The sequence below is a fragment of the Aethina tumida genome, chromosome 5 (genome assembly GCF_024364675.1).
Source record: "Aethina tumida isolate Nest 87 chromosome 5, icAetTumi1.1, whole genome shotgun sequence".
Classification (NCBI taxonomy): domain Eukaryota; kingdom Metazoa; phylum Arthropoda; class Insecta; order Coleoptera; family Nitidulidae; genus Aethina; species Aethina tumida.
Window position 1 is genome coordinate 22,468,570 of NC_065439.1, and position 14,104 is coordinate 22,482,673.

The 14,104-nt window shown below is 35.7% G+C and overlaps 4 protein-coding genes across 5 annotated transcripts; 3 read left to right on the top strand and 1 right to left on the bottom strand.

The window, feature by feature from the left end:
- Positions 1-127: 127 nt before the first annotated feature.
- LOC126265714 (facilitated trehalose transporter Tret1-like) lies at positions 128-2,419 on the top strand. Its single transcript, XM_049968056.1, has 2 exons — positions 128-684; positions 1,003-2,419. The coding sequence occupies exons 1-2, from the start codon at positions 633-635 to the stop codon at positions 2,355-2,357; spliced, it is 1,407 nt and encodes a 468-aa protein (XP_049824013.1). The 5' UTR covers positions 128-632; the 3' UTR covers positions 2,358-2,419.
- Positions 2,420-2,564: 145 nt separating this feature from the next.
- LOC109599132 (facilitated trehalose transporter Tret1) lies at positions 2,565-10,104 on the top strand. 2 transcript variants are annotated; one of them, XM_049968052.1, is made up of 3 exons: positions 2,565-2,755; positions 4,977-5,258; positions 8,249-10,104. In XM_049968052.1, exons 2-3 carry the CDS (start codon positions 5,192-5,194, stop codon positions 9,646-9,648), a joined length of 1,467 nt encoding a protein of 488 aa, XP_049824009.1. In that variant the 5' UTR covers positions 2,565-2,755; positions 4,977-5,191; the 3' UTR covers positions 9,649-10,104. The 2 variants fall into 2 exon arrangements, with proteins under 2 accessions (XP_049824009.1, XP_019870637.2); XM_020015078.2 differs by lacking the exon at positions 2,565-2,755 and adding an exon at positions 4,443-4,507.
- On the top strand, positions 5,908-7,860 carry LOC109599131 (tektin-4). Its single transcript, XM_020015077.2, has 2 exons — positions 5,908-6,695; positions 6,747-7,860. Exons 1-2 carry the CDS (start codon positions 6,001-6,003, stop codon positions 7,750-7,752), a joined length of 1,701 nt encoding a protein of 566 aa, XP_019870636.1. The 5' UTR covers positions 5,908-6,000; the 3' UTR covers positions 7,753-7,860.
- A 382-nt stretch (positions 10,105-10,486) lies between the features above and the next one.
- LOC109599113 (solute carrier family 2, facilitated glucose transporter member 8-like) lies at positions 10,487-13,430 on the bottom strand. Its single transcript, XM_049968054.1, has 2 exons — positions 13,278-13,430; positions 10,487-11,956 (listed from the first exon to the last, which is right to left on the bottom strand). The coding sequence occupies exons 1-2, from the start codon at positions 13,345-13,347 to the stop codon at positions 10,587-10,589; spliced, it is 1,440 nt and encodes a 479-aa protein (XP_049824011.1). The 5' UTR covers positions 13,348-13,430; the 3' UTR covers positions 10,487-10,586.
- Positions 13,431-14,104: the final 674 nt, after the last annotated feature.

Consider the following 14,104-nt stretch of genomic DNA (forward strand, 5'->3'; position numbering starts at 1 on the left):
GCTATCTCTTAGTAATAGATAGGTTAATTAATTATTAATTATTACCAACAACATTCACAGAAGTTGACTGTTATCTACCCACAATTAAAACTGAAGAAAATAATGATGCAGTAAAAGTAATTAAAATTATTTTATGCAACAATGTAAACAAACAGTGTACTGAATTATTCATACGTACAAACAGTTGTTCAATTCATACTGTTAAAAAATTGTCAATTTTAAATTGGGTGTCGTATTTTTTTTATTAAATTTACGGATAAACTGTGTAAACCGCATACGTCAATACTATTAAATCACTGTACGTATGGAAAGATATGAAATTTGAAAAACGTGTTAAAATGTTTACTTAGTTTCTTATTATCTAAATTACAGAGTTTAAAATACTTAATGCATTTAATTAGACAATACTAACTAACATCTGTTTCTGCCACCACAAAACGATTGTCCGCGATTTGAACCACATGCACTTTTATCGGGAAGATTTCGTCCACTTCCCGATTACCATAACAAGTTTCAAAATATATAAATTATCAGCGAGGACGAATTGCTTTATTAAAAATTGGCTTCAATTTGATTGATTCGTTCATTAGATGTAGTTAGTATATGGAAACACAGTGCACAAATCGACAACAATGAAAGACATGTTCGAGGGCACCCTCCAGCAGATTATTGCTGTTATTGTCTGTAAGTATTTAAGAAATATGCTCATTAAGTATAAATGTTTAATTTTAATTTTGTTGATTGCGAATATCTATCGCCTTACTTAAATGTTTAAAAAGCAAAATTTGATAATATGTTACATAAAATAAATAAGATAATTTTTTCAAAAATTATTACAAAATACAAAGTATTTGTACTTTAAATTAATTAGATATTTTTAGAACGTGATATTAAAATTTCCAAATTGTTGTTATTAACATGTGTTAACAAACATTTAATTCAATGATGTCATAAACTACATGTTATTGTTATTATTTGTTAATCACAACATATTTGTTTTAGGCACATCGAGTGCTTTTTCCGATGGGATGAGCTACGGGTGGACAGCGCCAATAGTTCCAGTGCTAAAATCGGAGGACAGTCCAATCAGGATTACAGAACATGAGGAGGGATGGCTGGAACAGCTCTATCTTACGGGGGGAATAGCAGGTCTGCCTCTCACAATATTCTTCGTCGACCGGATAGGCCGTAAAGGCACACTCATGTGCGCTGGTGTCATCAGTATGACCGGATGGATATTGAAAGCTGTCGCCTACAGAATTGAGTTCTTGTATGTGGCCCGATTTCTTGTGGGATTGGCGGCCGACGTAGGATTTGTGGCGACGCCTATGTATGTGGCGGAAATTTCCGACAAGAAAATTAGAGGCTTCTTAGCTGGCTTCATACAGCTCATGAATCTGATTGGACTGTTGATGGTTTACGCAGTCGGTCCCATTGTACCTATTTATGTGTCGTCTATTATGGGCTGTGTCATTTTAACGTTTCAACTGATCTCCTTTCAATTTATACCTGAGTCGCCTTACTATTTGCTTATAAAGGGTAAACATGACAAAGCTAAACACGCTCTACAAAAGCTGCGTTCATCAGAAAACGTGGATGAGGAATTGTCTGACATAACAAAGGCTGTTATAAGACAACAGTCGGAGAGAGGCAGGCCACAAGACTTGGTTCTAATTAAGAGTAACAGGAAAGCTGTGATAATAATGACGTTCATAAACGGAGCTCAACATTTTGCAAGCATCAGCGTGATGATCATGAACCTGCATACCATACTTGAACACGGTAACTCAGCTTATCTCCAACCCTTACCAACCGGAATCCTTTTCGCAGCCATCATGTTGGCCGCTGCCTCCGTGTCCGGCTTCTTCATCGACAGATTTGGACGCAAGGCCTTAGTAATCAGTTCCAGCTTAATGACCGGATTATCTTTGTTGGTTTTGGCTGTGTTCTTTACTTTGATGCGATTTATGGACACCACATCAATTTCCTGGTTGCCAATTGTTTCAGTCATGTTCTACTCGGCCGTGTTCAGGTTCGGCTTGGGTATGGTTCCCATTGTCCTAACATCCGAACTGTTTCCTGCAAAAGTTAAAGCTCTCGGCATGACTTTCTCCGATGCCATGTACCTGGTGTTCGCCATGATTTCAGTACAGGTGTATCAGCAGTTAAGCGAATTATGCGGGTACGATGTGCCCTTTTATATATTCGCTTTGTCCTGCGTTTTGACCGCCCTGTTTTGTTGGTGGTACATTCCTGAAACAAAAGGGAAGACTTTGGAGGAGATTCAGTTTATACTTAAAGGAGAACCTTATCCCCATAGTGTTAATGATGTAAATAAGGAGAAGGTGCCAATTTAATTTATAGATTGCACATTATTGTATTATTTATATTTATTTTCAATAAAACTAATTTATACTAAGAGGTTTTTAATTTGACGCTCGCGGATGGCATTGAGTCGACACCGTAGACACACTCGCACCGATTTGTGGCTGAGAAACTGAACAAACGAAACGTGCCCGCCTCACTCACTCCACGTTCACGCGACGAGTCGGTTTGATCCCGTTCGCGGTGAGCGGAGTTGATCTGGTTCCACAATAGCTCCCCGCACGACCAGGAGCACAGAAGCGGCAGGAGTGTGCGAGCGAATTCGCACACCATTTCAGAATTAAGGCCGCACTTTCAGCAGTAGTATTCCATTCACGACGCCGCAATGCGCCTGCAAAACCATGCCGCTCTATGCCATTGTCCTGCGTCGGTATGTATGCCACTGGCAATCATTTTTCTCTCAGTTTTTTTACGGTTTTTCTTCATCGGGGGTTTATTGCACAAGAATTGAATGAAGGGAGCACCTTATTAGTGAGGCTAATGCTTGACGATGTTTAAAACTTTCTGCTGATATAGCTCGCGCATGCTTCGGGAAAATGGGATTTTACATAATTCAGGAACTCAAGAATGGACACTGTTGGAGTTACCTCAAAATCGATAGAATATGTTTTGTTATTAACATAATAATATACCAGATTATTATATTAACTCCATTCGACAATTATCAAAGAAATTCAGACGTAGAAAGAGCTGGAACTCTTTTTTTTTGAGGTTTTCCTTAATCTAGAGTATGTTTTTAAATATTTACCAACCATTAAGTTTTAATTATCCATAAGATATTTTCACAGGTCAAAGAAAATCCAGAAGGATGAAGAGCTGAAACTTTTTTTAGATCTTCCTTAATCAAGAGACTTTTTTATATTTACCTAATATTCATTGAGTTTTAATTACATTCATTTTTAGATTATAAATTAACATAAAATTCTCACAGGTCAAAGTTTTGGGTATTGTTCACGTATTGCTAAGCATTAAAAAACGTTTCTAATAACATCATGTAAATATTTTTTCAGTTTAACTGGCCATTAAATTTTTATGACATATTCTACGTTGTTTCAAGTTTTTTATTTTTCTTCTCTCATAAGCACGAAATATCTGGTGTGTTATGACTATTTGTAAGTTGGAAAATTAGTTTGTTAATTTATGGATTAAGTACTTGACTAATGGATTCTGTAAATCTTGATAAATATATTTCGGTCTGGTCGCGTGACTTGAAAACATCTATTCACTAAATATGTAACATTTTCAATCCCAAGCAAGAGTTCGATTGGATCTCTCCCAGCATTTTTGTAACGATTGATTTGTTGGAATGGGCTTAACCAGTTGTATGTAAGACAATTTTCCTGATTGAATCATAACAGATGTAGCTTTGGGTGGTTTTAATTCTGATATATTGATCTTCATAAAGCCCCCATGATGTAATTATAACTAATTGTATTAAAATACTTAATAACAATGACTTAAGAATTTTTATTGCTTCGTATAGTACTAAAACATGTAAAAATTATAATATTTAAAAAACTATTAGCCAAGGACGAAAGCATTTATTAGTTTCAATAGTTCCTGTTAATTTTTTTAAAACAATCACCATTTATTCAAGTTGTATTAACTTTTATTATGTCCCCCTTATGATTTTTATGGATAATAAATCTCAATTATTCATAAAGAATGGTATTTGACAAACATTTAAGTGAACAAAGGCAGGTTTAATCTGCTTTTATTGAAAGTTTACTCGGGATTAAGTTATTAATTCGTTAATTTGTATTATTTTAAATCGGATATCTTAAAAATATTATTACTTTCCATTAGATGAATGCTAAGCGTGCAACCTTAAATCCATTGTGTGAAAAACTATCGACCAAACAATGACAAAACAGATCTAAATATAAATTGTCTCTGAGTCTTTTGGGGATTTTGGAACTATTCATCGACACACAAGACAAATATTATAAAATTTTATGAGAATTATGATAATGTTACGATGTCAAATATTTATTTAGGCAACAAAATAATTGGAGTTATTAGTTATATATGCAAATGTAGCTTACATATACCTTCATAAATCATGTAACTTGTAGCAAAATTAGTTCGTGTGACAATTTTAATTACTTGTCGAATTTTAAGGGTAAGTAAGATTATTTTGTTTTAAGTAAAGGAAAATAACTACTAGTATCTATAATTTTAGTAGTAATTGTAGTAGTAGTAAATTTATAATAAAATTAATTCATAAATTATTTGGATTTTCCTAAATTAATCCGAATATTCTATTTAGTATTTGTTCCCCATCAATTTATATCAATTGGCCTTTAGTGAAATGTTATTGATATTGACAGTAATTGTTTAATAATCTAGAATAATAAAAATCATATTAATACAACATAAAATAGAACTAGTTAGTGTTTACAATGAGTCGATAGTGTTGCCCAAATCAGTTAAGACTAAGAAAAAGTAAGTGTTTTCTAAAATTGACCAGGTAACTAAACACAACCATGAGGCAGTAAATTAAACATCGACTTGGCAACTAGTCGTACCTAATTTTAATAGAGGACACATTTAATAGTGCTCAAAATATAATCTTTTGAACTTGAACGCAGGTAGAGGAGGGTTGGACCTGTCATCAACCAACAACTGCATCCACCACCAGACAAGTGCACATCGGCCGCAAGAAGCCAATCGAATCGATATATCGGCCACTTGATGCCAGTTTATTTGTGAGACTGGTGTTTGGATACGACACAATTGGAGCCAGTAATTAGATCGAACACAGCTGTTTATTGTTGACGTGCGGCAGCGGGAAATCTTTTCAACCATGAGGGAAAACTCAATCAAGTCCATGTTCTCCGGAACTTACCCCCAACTGATTGCTGTACTGACATGTAAGTAAATTTTTTTATTTATTTTGTTGATTGAAAATCGTCGATGCTGTGTTTAAGAAGTGTTCTGTTGTTTTACTGTTCAATTAAATCAATGACATCTGCAAGTAATCGTTTCTGGAATGTGGCAGTCCAAAAGGGTTTATAAAATGTTTTGTTTATGTTTAATTTAATCAAATAATTGAAATTAATTAATTTTAAATAAATACTAACAGGTTTTATATATCTTTTATAATATTATCATAGATAAAATAATGTATATAACAACATTTTTCTTTTTATGATTAAAATTGTTTTCAAAGTTTTGATACAATTTTCTTCAAAGGATGAGTTATTATATTAATCACTAATGTGATCAATATCTAATAAAATATTAATACAATAAATAGAAAAGAAAGTGACTAAAATGTTTCTTTTTAAATATTATATATCTTTTGAATAATCTGTTTTTAATATTATTAGTTAATTAATAATTCTAAAATTTGATATTATTATGAAAAATCTTTAAAATAATCATGGATATATTAATTATGTTATCAAGATTTAATATGTTTAATCATCAAATTTTAACATTAGGAGTATTAACAGGTGAATTTATTTAATTATTAGATTTCCTTGGTTACAAAATATATTATATTTAATAATTAGTAATGTCTTCCCGACATTTTTGACGCTTTTCAACTTTAGTATGCATTAAGTTTTTTGTTATCATTTCGGACATTTTGCCTGTTCAATTTCGTACACAATGGCCTCTTTGGAACAAAAACCTTCGGACGCAAATTGTAAAGACTGCGATCATGGTTCCTTCGGAGACAGACAGACGCTTGCTCATTTCCAACGAGACGACCAACCACACTTGCAACAAGCAGGCCGAAAGCCAGTCGACACCAGATGCGAGGTGGCTTTGAAGGGCATTCTGAAGAAACCTCAGCACTTCCAGCCCAAATACCAATGCCTCTGCCATCCGGCCCAAGCTCAGTTGGAAGCGAACCAAGTGGATTCAAAGCCTAATGCAGTGAGTGCAATAAGAGAGCACGTCGGTGGTACGACGAAAGAACCCTCCCCGGATATACCCGAAATTCTTGGGGACGGCGAACGTCCCTGCTATTTACCGCAACCCGGCGATGAGTTTCTTCAAGAAGCTGATCCGATGATGGATCCGGTGGGACCGTGGGCCACCGGCAGGGTAGATTGGGGCCCCATGAATGGTTTGACTGGAACCAGACCGGTCGTCGACAAGTACTCGATCACCAAGTTCAGCGAAGGCGAATGGAGGTCGCACAACAAGGAAATATTGGAGCGGTGTTCGACCGAAAATCACAGGGCCAAACTGGTAGATTGGAACGGAATGAATTGCGTTAAGACGGTGGCTACGAAGTCTGATGAGGACACTCAGAACAGTTCTAAACATTTGAACCAGCGCGAATTGGATATTCACAGGTCAATCTGTTCTATACTTTAAAATTATTTTTCTATGCCAGTTTTTCTTAGATGGCAATGCGAATTGGAGCGGGCTATTTCGGCGGCTTCGGAAGAGATTTCGTTTATGGAGGAACAGAGGCAACGTCTGAAGAAAGCTAGTTCCGTGCTTCAAATGCCGGAAGCAATAGCTGGCGAATGTTTGGAAAGACGAACGGGTCGATGGGATACAGAGTTGGTAAGGGACGAAGTGGAGGTCGAGCTGATAAAGGAGCTCGCTTTAACAGCAGAGATTCGAGAAATATTTACTAGAACTTTGAAGGATATTGAAGCCCAATTAGTCGAAGATAAGACAGTAAAGGCCAGACTAGAGTACGATTGGAGTGACAAAAGCTTTGCACATCATATAGTAACAACAAACTTGGCCCTGAACCCTAGTAGTAATGTACTCATGTTTAAGCCAGGTTCTGTAATTTGTCCAGAAGGCCAGTCAACTGTGGACTATTGGGAGCATTTCACCAGGGAGATTTTGCAAGAAGGAGAGGCCACGAGACAAAGATCTGTAACGTTAAGAAACACCTTGGATGCGATTCTTCATAAGGCGTCTAACGATTTACGATCTCAAGCTGATAGCGTTGAAAAGGCCCTGTCTAAGAGAATTGCTTGCAATGAGGAAGTCACCATAAGACTAGATAAAGATCTCAAAAGAATTCTACAAAAGCTAGCAAACGTAGAAAATACCATCAACGAAATAAAAGCTGCTCTTAGAAGACTGGACTATCCATGCAAACTTGCTCAAACTCGTCTGGATAATAGAAGTGTTAGGCCAAGAGTAGAAAATTGTCGAGATGATGCTCAATATGCGCTGTTGGACGAAATAAAGAAGATAAATGAAAATGAAGCCGCTTTAATTGCTCAACTCAAACAGGCAGAAGATTCTCAAACCCTGTTAGTTAATGCGAGGGGCGAAATGGAAAGAGAATTGATGATTAAGCGGAAAACATTAGAAATTGACCGTGACAGAACAACTCGCATTAGATCTTTCTATCCAACATCTTCTGAATTGACTGGGAACTGATGTGTTCGGAAATGATGACATGTTTTAAAATTCCAAAATGTTTTAAACAATTTTTTCTTTGTTTGGGGTTGGACAATAAAATTTATTGGTGATTTATAAATTAAAAAATATTTGATATTTATTTTTTCCAATATTCAGAATGACGCATTGACATATTTTGTACACTCTTTGAGCTCAAACCCTGATACATATTAAATACGAGAACGATTTTCTAGGAAATTTCCTGAATCACGCATGCATTCACGCAAATTTCCCTTTTACAGCAACTTAATTTTAACTGTAATCGATGAAATAATTTATTAGCGTGAAACCTTCAAACTTCCGTAAGTGGAAGCACCCTGATAAACCCTAATAGGGCAAAGAACACTATTAACTTCAATTCGGTGGTTGTCATACAACTAAAAATTATGTGCGAATATGAGAGACTAATGTGCGCGTGGTTGTCTAACATGCAAAGTATAAAATCAATATACATATTTTTTTATTTCCATTTTAGGTACAGTAAGTGCCATATCCGATGGCATGCAATATGGCTGGACGTCACCAATACTGCAGGTCCTCAAAAGTCCGGACAGTCCAGTTCCTCTAAAAGAACACGAAGAAACATGGCTTGAATCCGTGTACATGTTTGGTGGCATAGCGGGCTTGCCCGTTACAATTTTCCTGGTGGATCGTGTGGGACGCAAGAACTCTATGGTGGCAGCAGCAACTTGCAGCTTAATAGGTTGGATACTCATTGCCATTGCCGACAGAGTGGAATACTTTTATGCTGCAAGGTTTTTAACTGGTTTGGCGGGTGATGTTGCCTTCGTATCTGCTCCAATGTATGTGGCAGAGATAGCTGATAAAAAGATACGAGGCTTCTTGGCCGGCATGATCTACCTTATGATGTTGCTGGGAATTTTAGTTATTTATTCTGTCGCACCTTTTGTTCCAATTTATGTATCTTCCATTGTCGGAGGAGTTATTTTACTGATGCAGTTATGTGCATTCCCTTTCATACCTAAGTCACCATATTTTCTGTTATCAAAAGGAAGGAGAGAAGAAGCCTTTAACGCTCTAAAAAGATTAAGAATGCGTGACAACATCGACAAGGAATTCGAGGAAATTGATGCTGCAGTTCAAAGACAGAAATCAGAGAAGGGTAGACCTCAAGATTTAATTCTGATCAAAAGTAATAGGAAGGCTTTAATAATAATGACCGTACTATGTGCTGCTCAACACTTTAGCAGTATTAGTGTTATTTTAATGAATTTGCATCACATCTTGGAAGAGGCCAATTCCGTTTACATGAGTCCGACATCAAGCGGAATCCTCTTCGCAGCCATGATGCTAATATCAGCGACAATCGCCGATTTCTACGTCGACAAGTTCGGAAGGAAGATTCTTTTGACAACGTCCAGCTTGTTCACTGGTTTGTCTCTTCTGGTTATCGCCGTCTACTTTTCTTTACAGAATTCTGGTGTGGATGTAAGCGGGATATCTTGGTTGCCTATTGCATCCGTCATGATTTATGCAGCCGTCTTCAAGTATGGTTTGGGCATGATACCTATTGTTATGACTGCGGAATTGTTCCCAGCCAAAGTCAAAGCCATGGGTATGACCATATCAGATGCTATGTATCTAGTGTTTGCCCTGATATCCATAGAGCTGTATCAAAGGTTAAGCGCTTTGTATTATTTGGACGTGCCCTTCTACATTTTTTCTGCCTCTTGCTTGTTCACCGCTGCTTTTAGTATGTTGTATATTCCCGAAACCAAGGGCAAGACGCTGGAAGAGATCCAATTTATATTAAAAGGAGAACCATATCCTCACACACAAACAACCGATGAGAAGATCGAACCGATAGAAAAACCTGGCAGTATCGAAGCAGAATTCAGTACCACACATTTATAGGGGGCGCTAGTTTTGTGATCATCAAAAATTACAACTGCCAGACAATTGCATCGTTAGTGATTTTTTGGCACGAAAACTTCAATCTGCAAATGAATACTTTCGCGACTGATAGGTTGAAGATTATGTTTCAAATTTAGTGACGAATCTAGGGAAACAAGCTTTAAGTATGTTACTTTAAAAAATCAAAACTAGACATAAGGTATAATCAAATATAATAAATTCACTCGCTTCCAGATTGTAGTTTTAACAATTCAAAACTAGAGATAATTCCTAGATCCGGCATGGTTAGAGTTTACACATGGATCGTGATATTTGCCTTTAACTTAATTCGACTGTGACCTGAAGTGATCTTTCTAAGCAATTTTAAATTCTATTAGAAATTTTAGAGTATTTTTTATATTAGATCATAATTCCAACCTATTGTTTATTTTGACAAATATATTGATAAATTGTTAATTGTGTTTTACTCTTGACCACAATACTTTGTACGTAACATTCTTTGTTGTACTACTTGTTTACTGAAAATAATGAGATTGTCAAATATTTACTGAGTGTCATCTGACATTTGATAAGATATTTATACACGTGTGATGTACTTCGTCTAGAGCGTGAAAGAAATTGATTTATTGATACAATTGTATCTTAAGTGTACTTAGTAACTGTGCATAAAATTTAATTAATCAAAGTAAATCAGGATATAATTACAGAACTCCATACGTTTATTACACTTACACTATAAAATATCAAGCAAATTTTTCTGAACCAATAATGTATGAAGAAAACTACCTAATGTGCCACTAAAAGTGTACAAAACTATTAAATAAAACAACTTGCAACATTACAATAAATTTATATCTGTATTTAACATAAATAGAATATAAAATGATTTCCCAGAAATCAGATAAGTACATTCAACAATATCCTTTTTTATATCACATTTAAACTTTATCAACACTAGAATACTTAATTTCTGGCCTATCCGTGCTGCGTTTCGGAATTGGTTCACCTTTGAGTAAAAATTGTATTTGTTCCAAAGTTTTCCCTTTCGTTTCAGGAATATAAAAGTAAGTAAACACAGCAGTCAGAAAACAACAAACCGTGAAAACATAAAATGGCACGTGCATTCCAAAATTGTCACTTAAATACTGATACAACTCGATCGAAACAAACGCAAAGAAAACGTACATAACATCAGATAAAGTCATGCCCAAGGCTTTGACATTGGAGGGAAACAGTTCAGCTGTTAACACAATGGGGACTAAACCCAATCCGAATTTAAACACAGCTGCATAAACCATCACAGAAGCTATGGGAATCCAACTGACATTTATCACATCCACTTTTATGTGTTGCAGATAAAAATATGTGGATAATACAAACAAACATACACCGGTTAGGACGTTGGAGACCAAGAGCAGTAATTTTCTGCCGTACTTGTCGATGATGAAAGACGCCGTGGTGGCGGACAACAACATTATGGCTGAATATATGATTGCAGCGTAGGAGGTTTCAATGTAAATGGAACCTGCAGCTTCTAGAATGGCGTGAAGGTTCATTATGATGATGCTGATGCACCCCATGTGTTGGGCGCCGTTTAGGACCACCATTATTAACACGCCCTTTCTGTTGCTCTTCACCGTGACTATGTCCAGCGGCTTGGTTTTGATACTCTTTTCCTTGTCCACCGCCTCTTTGATTTCGGTGAACTCCTTTTCGACTTCTTTGGTCTGTCGGAATTTGATCAGGGATTGTTGGGCCTTTTCGGTTTTGGATTTCATGAGGAGGTAGTACGGGGACTCCGGCATGAATGCGAACGTTATAATGCCTATGGCGTTAATGGCGATGCCAACTACTGGAGTTACGTAGTAGGGGGTGAAAGGTACTATGATGTACACCACAAGGATACCTACCAACATCATCAGATAAATGATACTGGATAGAAAACCCCTGATTTTTTGGTCAGCTATTTCTGCCAGATACATTGGGGCTGCCACGAAAGCCATATCACCCGCCATACCAGTAAAAAATCTTGCTGCGATGATGTATTTAATGTTGTCAGAAGTCAGGATCACCACCCAAACGAGTAAGGTTGTCGTTGCTGCGAGGAGAAGGGACAGTTTCCTTCCAATTTTGTCCACCAGGTAAATGGTTATCGTAATGCCGCATATCGCACCTATAATGTAAACAGATTCCAACAATTCGCATTGTTTTTTGGTAACTTTAATCGGCGAGTCTTTGGACTGGAGTACCGGTATAACGGGGGCGGACCAGCCGTACTGCATGCCATCGGATATCATGGGAAGAGTACCTGAAATATAACATACAGAAAAATTTAAAAATTATTGCCAATTCTTGATAAAAAACGCACATATTGTCGAAATAAACAAATACAATAAAATAAAAGTGGCTTAAGGTCAGGCATTTACAAGGCCTGTTTGAACTCGTAAAGTGGAATTTAAAAGCGTGTGATACACTCACAATCAGCTGGTGCATATTGCAGATAGCATTTTAAATTGTTCATTAAATGCGCACTCAGATCATTGCTATGTTTAATTGATGTAAAGAATGCTCTATTGCTCTTGTGTCTGTAATTAATCAAATGACATTTTATCGAAATTATTATTGACATATTTTTTTTCTCACTTAATTTGTTTTGTAGTTTTTTGTTGTTAAAACATGAAAAAAGAAGATTATGGATATCTGTTTATACAATAATTTATTCTACCATTGTAATATTATTAATTAAAACAGGTTTTTCCTATTGTTTATAAAATAATATTATTTAATTTTATATTTTTAAGATGTGTCCCATTTTTATACATTTATGCCTGCTTAAAGTACAAATATGTGACTGACGTATAAACTAAAAAAATAAGATAATTTAATTTATGAAGAGGAGGAAGAATTTTATTTTAATGTTTTCTGGTTATCTTCACGTGCTTATACATTATTTATGTAAGTTTTTGATAAACTAGTGATCCGGAAGTTTTGTTTTATCTTAAATTTTTATTAGTTTTGTTGGCTGTAATTATCAGCTAATCATTTTATCAATTTAATATTTTTAAATGGACACATAAGTCACAATAAAATTTCACGTCCTTTGTGATGCACGTGAAAGTGGGTTATTGCCAAGATACTAAAATAAACCGCAACGTGCACGTCAAAAGTAATTTTAGTGGAAAATCATCAGCTGTGGCTTTTCCTGGAATGAATAATGAACATTTTGAGATTACTTTTAAAGGCTATAAACTCTATAATAATTTTTTGAGTACATAATAATTCTTCAAATTTTATTTTGGTTATTGACATTTTATTATTTCTAAGCTGAGAGGAAAGTTTTACAAGAACAGATACGATCAGAAACTGTTTAGTCGGCATATGTTACGTATTCTCCCAAAATAACTCCATGCATCAGATAAAAAAAAGAAACAAAAGACAGAAGCCCCGCGTATTTACTCACTGCATCAGTTTCACTTTCGAGAAAAACACATCAATTAGTGACGTAGCCAAACACAAAAACCCAAGTCGACTTTGCACCACCAAGCCGACAAAAACAAAAGATTGGGAGGAGGTCGCGTGCGAGACGTGCATCGAAAAGACATAAAACCAAGGCTGCCTCCGATACTCACATGTTACGGCCGTCAGTACTTGTGTGAAGGTCCCTTGGAAGAGGTTAACGGCACTGTTCACCATCGACATGGCACACGTTGCTGCCACTTCGTATCAGCACGAAAATCCCACGACCGAGCCAAGTACTCGCGAGTTTCCAACTGGTGGGAGAATTAAGCATGTTAACTGTGTGGTAAATCCCGAATCGGTTTTTAATTATGACATTGACAGTCGGGGAAACTAAATATACACATTGTTTTCTGCATTTTTCGATGCCGGTGCCAAATCTACCTGATGGTCAGATGGCCCGGGGGTTATTTCGTTTTGTTGTTCCACTAGGGTATGGTAATTGCTAATTAGCAGACAAAGGCCACAAGGTGATCGAAATATGTTCATAATTGGATGATAATATATGATAATCACTGGCAACGCGTTTTGTCTAGTGATTATATTATTAATGACCAATTGATTAGCTAACTAATAAATCATATCAGCTTCGTTGGATGACTTTTCAGTGACAAATATTTATATAATATTCTAATGTAATCTCTAATCATTGGCTATATTGTTAAATTAAAGTTCAATTTTTCTGATAGTATAAGAAGCAGCGAAGAAAAATTTTGAAATTAGGTGTGATTTTTACTTGTCACAAATTTATATGTGTGTATTTTTTGAAAATCCTGCACAAGAAATGAAATATGTGCTTAACTGTATTATTTGGTCTATGACCAAAGTTATTGTTAAGAAATTTATAAAATATCGAAAATACATACTTCATATTTTTTTTCAAAATATTCTACTTTTCGACGCATTAAAGAATCAAGCAAAAAAATAAGATTTCTTAGAG